The following is an 11,380-nucleotide window of genomic DNA, read 5'->3' as shown; positions in this document are numbered from 1 at the left end:
AGTTGCTACTCTCTCTTTTGTGTTTAATAACCGCAAGCGTAATTTGCAATTTTAAAAATATAGACAGTAAATATAAAAGTTCTTCTTTCATTAATATTGGTAATATTATATCTAAATTTGATTTAATTTTATATTTTTATTAATATATTTAAGAGCTAAAATAATCAACTTTAAACTAAATGCTTTTGCTGCTCTTTTAATAAATAATTGAAACTTGTTATTATTCTTGTATGTAGCCTTGAAAAGGTAGTACCCTAGGGTTCTGTGCATAAATAAAATGCTTTTTTCCAGATCAGTAAAATCATATGAGAAGAAATATTCAAGAAGTTTTTAACTAAAATAAAGATTAGCTGAAAAACTTAAAAAACAGAAGATTTAGGTTAAGCTAGATTAATTATATAATATATAAAACAATTAAGTTCCTATGAATCTTTAATAATTTAGAATATGGTCTAAAATATACCTATCTTATAAAAAGTCAATAGAAACATGACAAGTGAAGAGAATAGATGAGTTACTTTTTACTATCACAAAATTATTTTGTAGAATAATTTAATTCAAAAGTAATATTAATTTTAGAAAATAAAGAAAAACAGATAAGCAAACAATTGTAGTACAAGAATAGTATATGACATAGAAGAAAAATGCAAAACAAGAAGAGAGCGGATTTAGATTTAATCGCTATCAATTAAGAATAATTTTATCATAATAACAAAGATTACAATCTTTTAAATCTCAAGAGAACAAAATGAAAAGGAAGAAGACAAAATATAAGAAAAGCATCAATATCAACTCCATTTTAAGGGATTAAATCTGAAAGACTTGAATAAAAACCTAAAGAAGACGTCAAAAATTTAGATATAATTGAAATAAATGAGTGAAAAACTAAATAAAATTAATAATAAATCATTTTTTAATTTATAGATATTTTAAAAATAGACCAATAAAAAACACCTCTGATTTTTTAAAACAAATGCATTCTTTTAATAAAAAATGTTTGCAATAAAACAGCATAAATAAATTAAATTATGACATCAATTTTTGATAATTAAATGAAACAAAGTCTAATCAATTATTTATTAAAAATTATTTAGCTTAACAGATAACAAAAATGATATTGAGTCTTGCAAATGAGTGGTATTATTATAATTAATTAAAATAATATTTATTTAAAAAACACATAATATATAAGAGGAAAAGTGTGGCCTGGCGATTAATTTTTTAGACTAGCTTTTTAAAACAAATTTATAACATTATAATTACAAATCTTATTAGTATTCGTGTATGTAGCCTTGAAAAAGGCAGTACCTTAGGGTACTATATATATAATAAATAAAATACAAAAAATATTAAAAAATTAGGATTCTTATTTCATAAATTTTAGAAAAAGGAGAGATTCATTTAATTGTTTTAATTAATTTTTAGCAAAATTATTACGAACTTTTTTTTATCACAAAAGTAGTATCTGATTTGCAATTGTTAGTTGAAAGCACTATCTTATTATCTGATTTGCATTGAATTTATTTTGCGCCTATACAATTGTTACTTTAAATACCCTGCAAATTCTGCATCGTTGTTTGTTAGATTGCTGGGACCACCTTAATTTATTAAGCATTCACTTCCTGCATCAAAAAAATTTATTTTAAATATGAGATCTAAATTTATGTAATTTTACTGCTGGAAAAAAATGACTTAGAGACTAAAAGTTAAGAGCAATCTGTTTAAAGATCAGTTCTAACATAACTTAAAACTATTGCATTTAATATATTTCTTTAATTGAAAATATTTTTATTTCTAAGTTTACACTTTATGAGAAGAAGAAGTATGAAAAATGGGATTTTATCTTTAAGCAGAAAATTAATTTTAGATTATAATTTTAGTTTCAGTAACTTTAGTTATTTAAAAAGAAATTGTGAGAAAATTCATTTATACATTAAATTAAGTAATTAAGATGCAATTTGATTGGTAGGATAAACAAACTGCATATTTTAATTATTTCCTTTTTTTATAAAATTTACTTTTTTAACTAGTTATTTATTCAAAAAAACCACATAATTTTTGATAATGATGATTTCTGATAATTAAAAGAAAGTTTTGACCTACTTAACTTTTTGTAAAAGTGAAATATTAATTTTGATAAAGTTAAGGTAAGTGACAAGTAAATCCATTAATTTGGAACTTCTTTTTAAAAATTGTATTATAGAATAAAAAATATCTTTAACCTTTTAAAATATTTAATATTTAAATAAAACATCTATCTAAATAATATCAACATATTTCGATATTTTTTAATAAAAATAAGTAAATAAAGCATAAATTTATTGAAATGAAGTAAAATTAATTAATTTTTTGTTTTATTCGAAATATGAATAAAATATACTCACCTAACAAAAATAAAATTCATTTTTTAGAGTGTTTTATTTTACTGATATTTATTGTTTTTAATTTACTTCTTATTTACTAATGGATAGTAATTAACTAATTTTAATGATTTTGTTTTATGATCTAAATAATAAAGATATTTCTTTTAATGGAATTGTTGCTTATTTATGCATTCATGCTTAAAAACAGCAGGTGTTAATTTAAATTTTGAAATTACAGACAGTAATTATAATAGTTCTGTTCTAGCTTTGATTAACATTGGTAATATTACATTTATATTTACTGTTAGTTAATATTTTTGTTAATATATTTAAGAGATAAGCTAATCGATTTAATACTAAATATTTTTAGCTACATTTACTCAGTAAATTTTTAATATTTTCATGAGAAATTAATTATTTCAAATATGTTTAATCTATAATATATTTAAAGAGTTATATATCATAATTAAATTATTGGGTTTTATATTTATTTAATAACTCTCCTTTATTAGGTTTAAAAATAGATATTGCATTCATTAAAACTATATAATTATTTCAAATGTTTAGTAATTTATCTTTATTTTCAAAAATAAATATGAATAATATTTTTAAAACCTTAAATAACCAACATTTATTAAGATATAAATTCATTAGAATATGGAATAAAATGTAAGGAAATAATTAAATTTTAAAAACATGAGTCTATTTATAATAAAATTTATATAATTCATTACATTTAGGTGAATTCAAATATAAAAAATCTAAAAAAAATATATTGAATGTTAGGTAGTCTTAATTTAATTTGTTTGTAACAGAACAAACTATCTATCATTTAATAAAAGGCCGAAGCTTTTTAATTATTTATTTGAAAAGCACTTTTCTTTAAATTCAAAAATCTAATAAATATTTTTAAATTCAAAAAATAAACAATTGCTATTAGCTCATTGCATATTCAAAAAATAATGATACACAAAAATTAAAAAAAACTGCATTAGATGAATAGTTAAATATCTATATAATTTTTAAAATAAGAAGTTTTTTTATTGGTTTTGATTTTTTATATATACTTTATTGTTAAAATAAATTTATTAACATTATTAATATTTTTTAATAAGAAAAACAAAATATTTTTGTTTTTAAGTATTTTTTAGACTTTTAAGCTATTATATTTATTGACTTTTACTATTTATTTTTAATTAGATAAATTTTTTAAATTAATTTTCATTCAAAATGAATGAATAAAAAATATATATTTAATTAAGATTACAAGTTTAAGATTTTAAACTAAAAAAAAATAAGGTAAAATAAATTTATTAAAAAAAATTAATAAAATTACTTAAAATAATCCTTAAAATTAAATGAAATTTCAGGATTAGTAATATATAATTATTCAATACAAAATTTTTAATTAAGAAATCGATCTATTTTCTTACTAAAATAAAATATCAATAATAGCTTTAATTTTTGGGTGAGGGAATCTTTATTTGATGTTAGTAATTTTATTAATTCCATATTTTAGTTTATTTTTATATTAGTTTTTATGTCTCATAGTCATGGTTAAAAAATTTCTGTTTTTTTGGCTTTTCGCTAATAAAACTAATACTTTTTAGACTTGATTGTCTTAAAACTGCATAAAACTTATCAATTAAAATAATTTTTCAACTTAAAATTTATAATGAAACATAAAAAATATATTTTCAACTTTACAATTACATGAAAATTGATAAAACTAAATTAAATGTAGAAGAATAAAAATTGGAAAAATAAGGATGATTAAATAGTGGAGATAAGGATACCTATATATTAATTAATACAGAAAGTCAAAATTATGAAGAAAAGATTTTTATCAGATAAGTAAAATCATATGAGATGTTATACTCAAGAAGATTTTCACTAAAATAGAGATTGGTTGAATACTTAAAAGCTTAAGATTTAGATTAAACTAGATCAATTATATAAGAAATAAAAAAATTAAGTTGCTATTAATCTTTTATAATCTATACTGTGGTCTAAAATATAGCTATCTTGGAAAAAGCCTATCTTGGCATGGTAAGTGATCATTCAAATGCACAAATATTAGTATTTCAGATTTTTTTATAAAGATTGCATTATTTTTATAATAAATATTTGATAGATAATATTAGATGAATTAAATCATTAAGCTAAATTAAACAACATCAATTTTTAATAAATAAAAGAAACTCTATTTTAATAGTCTTAGTCATTTTTTTTACAAAAGTTTTTTTAACCTAACAGATAAAAAAAAATGACTTTGAATCATGCAAATGATATGTATTTTTAATTAAATAAAAAATTAATTATTTAAAAAAGCATAAATAGTTGAAAAATACTTTGTGAAAAATGAAAAAATCAGGATGGAAAAAATAAAAACTTCTTTTAATTAATTTTTCATTTTTGCATTAAATTTTTATGTAAAAAATTTTAGACGCTTTTAAGTCAGAAAACTGTTTATGAAATAGTACTCACTCTATCAATCTACAAAATTATATAAAATAGTTTGTCACTTTTATTTAATACAAAAGAAACATTACAAAATTAAATAATATTTCAATTGTATCAATTCATTTATACAAATTAATATAAAAGTAAATTATTTTACATTAAATTTCGCTTTATTTAAAATAATTTCCTGCTTAAAATATTTAAAGTTTGATGAGGTAGTCGGTTATGATTTGCTAAATAATTTGGAATTCTAGTGTTTTTTAAACAAATAAAATACTATTAAAATATTTATCATCTAAATAATTAATAAAATTAATTAAAGTAATCAATACACTAATTCTTTGATATTTTTTAAAAAAAGGAAATTTTTAATTTTTCTTTTTGACTGTTTTTTAACTTTAATCAGAAAAAAGCATTTTTTTTCCCACTTCTTAACCCAAGCTCTAATTACTTATACAAACACTAGTCTATATATTTATTCTTCTTATGAACTAAAAAGTAGGTATTTAATTAGTTCATTTTATCGCTTATAATAATAAGAAGCATTCTTAAATTTTTCTATTATTTTTATGCTCTATTTGTTAAAATGCATATTATTTTTATTGCCATCATATTTTATACTATTTATCTCTTATTCCTTTACTTGTTTAATTCATTCCTGTATTTTAGCATTAGGAAAAATTAAATTAAGTTCTAACCTTATATGTTACAATCTTAATTTTTATATCATTCATCATTACAGTATAATATTTATTGTTAATGTCCTATTAAAATATATTGAGATGAAATCTTTCTTCTAATTTTATTTTTCAAGAACGTCATATAGTTTTTTTTAATTCAAGTTTTAATCAACCACCAAAAGCCCTTTTAAAAAATCTAAAATTGATAAAAATCATACTGTATTTCAAGATATTTTATTTTAATCAAATTAATCAAAAATACTAATTGTAAACAATATTTTTACATATGTAAGTTGTTTTTTATTTTTAATTTATCAATAATAGTACCTTTCTAAGAATCATAAAGAAAACTTTAAGAAGAAACAAAAAATTAATCAAAAGATAAATCATAATATAAATGAAAGAAATTACCTTTATATTATTGCTTTTTCCTTATTTGTATCTAAGCTAGCAAATAAATTAAATATTTTCACCTTCACCTTACTATGTTAGTAGCATTTAATCTATAGAAAACACAATCCAGTAGCTTGTTGTTTGTGATAAATTAGGTTTACTCTTTTTAGCTAATGGTTAAGATGGTATTGCTATTCTTGATCAAACTTCCTTTAAGGTTCTACTATAAGTCAAGGATAAAGGTGAAGTTGATTTGTTATCAGTCACTAGTGATGGATAATATTTGTTTTTCTAATATCAAGGTAGAATTTCTATGTTTTAGTTAAACACTTAGCCAAGTTATACTTTAAACTATATTTGCTCTGACAACTCTAATTTTGGCTAAAGTATCACTTCGCTTTTCTTATTTAATAATGATAAATGGGCAGCTGGTACTTCCAATAATATCTTAGTTATTTATGACATATTCTCTAGGAGTTAAATGAAAATTATTGGATAGATTGATGTATAAATGGTCCCTTTTTATATTGTTTACGCTAAAAATTCCTATTTATTTTTAGCAAACATAAATTTAATAGCTGTAAGATTTTAGCTCTAATAGAATAATATGCTAAGTCTTGAAAAAATATTTACAACTCCTGCAGATTATGGATTTTAAAACATTGTATTGACTAACGATTAGTATATTTATGCTATAGATTCATGGAGTGGTTTATATATTGCTAATTTCATAAACTTAGATTCTATAAAAGATGGCACTGTAGTTTCTTAATTTGACTTTGATGTTAAGGCTTGGTGGCCGTTAAATCAATCTCCTACTTTAAATGAAATAAGATTAACAGATGATTAAAACTTTATTTTAATTGGTGCTTAATAATTAGGAATATTTATTTTTGACATCAGCAAAAGAAATCAAAGTAAATATCCTAAGCTATTTTAGTGGATAAGATCACCAGGTTACTCTTTCTCTATTAGATTATCAAAGGATGAAGGTTTCTTGTACTATATAAATGGAATTTAATTGTAAATCTATTAAAAAGTTACTCCAAATTTAAACAACGAATATCCTAATCTTTTTAACACAATTCAAGCAAATTAAACTGTAATAGGAACAGCGATGTATCGTTGGCGCTGCTACATAACTCAGAATGACAAATTCTTCATTGGAAGTTTTGATAAAGATGGATTGTTTATTTTTGATTTGAAAGGTAATCCAAATAATATGCAACTTTTATAATAGGTAGTACCACAAAACATCTATTATACAGAATCAGCTATTATAGATGAAGAGAGCGGATATATTATTACACCAGGAGATAATAAAGGCATCCTCCTTTTTGTATATTAAATGAATTAAATTTCTTCTAGTTAAAAATTGTAACCAGTGTTTTCTCTCAATGGAAATAATCCTAATATTGTAATGGAAGGGATCAGATATAACCACAATAAAAAGTTAATAGGAATAGCAGCATACACAACTGTTTTTTTAGTTGATTCTTCAAAAGGTCTTCTAAATTTATAAGTCCTTTCTAGTCTTCAAATAAGCAACTAAGTTGTAGAGCTTATCTTTTCATAAGACAACAAGTTTATTTTGTGCGCATCAAGAAATGATGGATTTTTAGCTCTTTCAATAGGAAATAAATATGAGTTATAAATAGCTAAATATCTAAAAACAAACGGTGGATTTTGTATCATACAATCTCAAGATTTAAAATATGCATTTGCTTGTGAAGGACCTAAAGGCATCGGTATAATCGATTTGAGTTATTTGCCAGAAATAAAATTCATAAGTAGAATTCAGTTAGATGGAACAACAATGCAAATAACACCATTATACTCAGATAAATTTTTATTAGTTACAAGTAATATTGTAGGTTTTTTAACATTGGTTGATATTAGAGACCTAAATAGTCTAAAAATTATCTCTAAATTTATGAATGGGGATTAAAATGGGTTGTCTAGTTGCGTTAATTAAAACGAACAAATTGCAATGTTAACGAATACAGTAGGTATTACTACTATTCCTATTAGCAATTAGATTTAAGTGCATACAGAGATATTTTTGGTCTAGGGATAGCAAACAAATTAAATTTCTTACTTAAAACAGTAATATAACTAAACGCTTTTGATAGGATAGACCTTTTAATTTTAATTTTATCAAATTTATCCTAAGAACGGAGCAAAATTAACGAATGTATATTTTTATTAAAATTATCAAATAGTAAATTTACCTTATTGGATTAGCTTTAATTCTCAACTAGATAGTATAAATATTAGATCAGTTAAAGATGCTCTTGGAAACGACGCCTCTGTTCCTCAGTTAAATACTATTATATTAGAACATAAGTTTCCAATAACACAAAATTCTTTTTCCTAATAAGTATTTATAGATGATGGAATCTAAATATCATCTGAAATGAGTTTACAAATTTATAAATAACTTCGTGTAATGGGTATTTTAAATTAAGAGAATTTACTAGTAACAAGTAATTTTGATAGTAATTAAGATTTTAGATTTTAAGATTCCACCATGAATGGAAATTAGGCTATTTTAGACAAAGTAAAAAGAATATTAAAAGAATCTGTATGTTACAATCCTATTTTATTTAATGTTGTTAATTCTTTGAGATTCTTTAAAACTCCTCAAGCAGTTCCAGAATACTCATAATAAAATTTAAATCAGTAAATGTAGAAATATTTTATATTTTCTATTTAAAATGATATTCAAATTTATATTGAAGTGCCAAAGGGATAAGGCAAATTTGTTAGTATTTCTTATGATGGTGTTATTGCTTAAATATCTAATTTTTAAACTAGACTAAAACTAGAAGGAGATATTATAAATATCAATCATGTTTTTGAAAAGCGGATTTTATTTTTTAAACAAGATAATTTATTGACAGATGATTAGATAGAATTTCAAGCAATCATAAGTGATGGGGTCAATTATGATATTCAAAGTTCTTTTTAATTAAGCTAAGCTTAATCATTCATAATTCTTAAGTAACCTATCAAATTAAATTAAAATAAGACTTTACAATAACAATTTAATTAACTTTATCAAAATGGTTAAGTTGGCATTACTGAAAATCTAGCTTTTGAGTTTAGCTCAGATACATTTATTAATCCTGATACAAATATAATTAATTACTCTGTTTAATTTAAATGCGGTGATGATTATTGTGATGCCGTTTCTGGAGCTTGGATTTAACAATCAAGCAATTCTCTAAGATTCTTTGGCAGTGTTCCTGTAGGATAATACAGATCTATAGTTACAATAAAAATAGAAGCTACAGATGGTTATACAATAATATCAGATACTTTTAATATCTATATTTATAATATTCCATTTCAATATGTTTTAAGTTCATTAATTAAAATATTCGGACCAATTTTGACTATTTTTGGGCTGTATAAATATCGTAGTTACTTCTTCAATTTTACACTGAATAAAAATAATTTATATTCAAGAGAAAAAGTAGAGGTCTTTCAATAATATTACAAAAAAATAACAATAATGTCTGATGAAAACATGAAAGCTATACTTTTTTATAAAGAATTTATAAAAAAAATAAATTTAAGTAAATATAAGGAGTAGTTACAAGATTTTTTAGCCGCTTAAAAAAATTAAATTAATAAAGAAAAAAATAATTTTTCAAAAAATGTGAAATAAATTAATCTAGTTTCATAAATCTAAGAAAATAATACTAATCTTGAATTTAGAGAAGAATTATTCATTGAAGAATCCATCAACTCAATATTTTCAAAAAATCATTAAGAGAAAGAAGGAGAAAACAAATATAATTCTGTTTAAAAATCTTTACTTTTAAAAGAATAAAAAATCATGAAAATTTTAAAAAATATCAAAAAAATAATTTAAAACACTGATGTAAAAGAAAACAAAACTTTGTTTTAGAAATATTTAGAAAGCAAATTGGATGAAGAAGATAATTAAAATCAATCAAATATAAAAAATGATTTAAATAATAAAAATTTTAAAGTTGATGAACAGAGAAATTTTATTGCTTAAAATTTTATAAATGAATAAGGTTAAATATAAATGAAGCTCATTATTAAACTTATGACTGAAATGGATATTTCTATAAAACACTTAAATCAAGTTATTTCTATAAAGTCTGTAATACCTGAACTAGTTGATTCTAGTTCAAGGCTATACCAATGCCTCAAAGGTCTTATCTCAAGAACTTTAATAAAGAGCCATCCTTTACTTGATTAAATTTATTAATTCCTTAAACAATCTGCTATAATTGAATCATAATTTAGCTAAGATGTAAAAAATGGTTGGTATTTCAAGTACTTAAAAACTATTCCAGAAGAAAATGATAACGACTAAAAACTTCTTAGCTTTCCTCACATTTAAATTTAAACTGAAAATATAAAAAATCAAATCAAATTAATGAGAGAGCTTCTCTTGAGCTTCTTTAAATTGGAAAAAAGCCAACTCCTGGTTTTAAGTTAAAATAAATTTCCATATAGACTAATTTTTAATTTACTAATCGCTGATTGTTATGGAATTGCTGAATCGACACCTTCTATTTTTAAACCAAGCTTAGGAGAATCAATCCATTAGAATTTTTTTGACATTCATTCAGTTCAAGCTTTTAAAAAAGTTGAGAATCTTTAATGCTCACTTTTAAGAAGATTTTTTAACTTGGATGTGATGAACTATGGATCTTCTGTGAACTAGCAACTTCCATCTTGGATGAAATTTACTCTAAAATCAAATGCGATAGTTTTATATGGGACCCCTAAATTACAAGATGTGGAAACATTTATTATTAGAATTTATGATAACACAAATTTTATCATAAGATAATTTGAGGTAGAAATATTAAAATCAAATGAACCTTTTCCTTAAACATTATGTAAATTAGAAAATCTAGAAGATGAAGATTTTTAATAAAATAAAAGTAAAATTTTAAATAACATCTTACCTTTGACATAATAGAACTCTTTAATTTACAAAAGTTAAATGCAGTAAAATCAGCTTTCATCTTTTTACTCGTGTAATAATGATAATATTAATTCACCTAAACAATAAAGTATAATTAAATCAGAATCTCAATTTACTAATCTTATGTTAATGATGAAAGAAAATGAAGATTAACCAGAAATTTAATATATAAAAACAATATAATTTAAAGCAAAACAAAAGTGAAATTTTTCCTAATAATTTATTAATTCGTTTATATTTTGTCACAGATAATTTTAAAATTAAGTAATTTTTTTGAAATTTAAATAATAATTTGTAATATTTGTTTAATAAATTATATGTACTAACTTTCTTTCTTTATAAATCATCTGCTCTAATTTATGTACTTAGTTTGTTCGAATTTTTTTAAATATCAAATTTAAACATTTAGTATTACAAAATTTGATTTTTTTATTTGTATATTTTATGGTATAAATTATTTTTTAAATTTTAAATAGAAATAAAAGTTAATTTTAAACTGATATCAA

At 21.6% G+C, this 11,380-nt stretch overlaps 3 protein-coding genes across 3 annotated transcripts; 2 read left to right on the top strand and 1 right to left on the bottom strand. All coding sequences in view use genetic code 6, as the record gives it.

The window, feature by feature from the left end:
• Nucleotides 1-628: 628 nt before the first annotated feature.
• Nucleotides 629-817, top strand: TTHERM_000129549 (hypothetical protein; the record flags this gene model as incomplete). The annotated part of the gene is made up of 1 exon (XM_012797676.1): nt 629-817. The coding sequence occupies one exon, from the start codon at nt 629-631 to the stop codon at nt 815-817; it is 189 nt and encodes a 62-aa protein (XP_012653130.1).
• A 554-nt stretch (nt 818-1,371) lies between these two features.
• TTHERM_00129570 (hypothetical protein) lies at nt 1,372-1,926 on the bottom strand (the record flags this gene model as incomplete). The annotated part of the gene is made up of 4 exons (XM_001016425.1): nt 1,372-1,531; nt 1,556-1,622; nt 1,676-1,770; nt 1,805-1,926. 4 exons carry the CDS (start codon nt 1,924-1,926, stop codon nt 1,372-1,374), a joined length of 444 nt encoding a protein of 147 aa, XP_001016425.1.
• Nucleotides 1,927-5,903: 3,977 nt separating this feature from the next.
• Nucleotides 5,904-11,078, top strand: TTHERM_00129580 (hypothetical protein; the record flags this gene model as incomplete). The annotated part of the gene is made up of 2 exons (XM_001016426.2): nt 5,904-10,926; nt 10,978-11,078. The coding sequence occupies 2 exons, from the start codon at nt 5,904-5,906 to the stop codon at nt 11,076-11,078; spliced, it is 5,124 nt and encodes a 1,707-aa protein (XP_001016426.2).
• Between the last annotated feature and the right edge of the window lie 302 nt (nt 11,079-11,380).

This window comes from Tetrahymena thermophila (genome assembly GCF_000189635.1).
Source record: "Tetrahymena thermophila SB210 genomic scaffold scf_8254645, whole genome shotgun sequence".
Classification (NCBI taxonomy): Eukaryota; Ciliophora; class Oligohymenophorea; order Hymenostomatida; family Tetrahymenidae; genus Tetrahymena; species Tetrahymena thermophila.
Note: the sequence above shows the minus strand (reverse complement) of the source record. Positions and strands in the feature narration are given on the sequence as shown.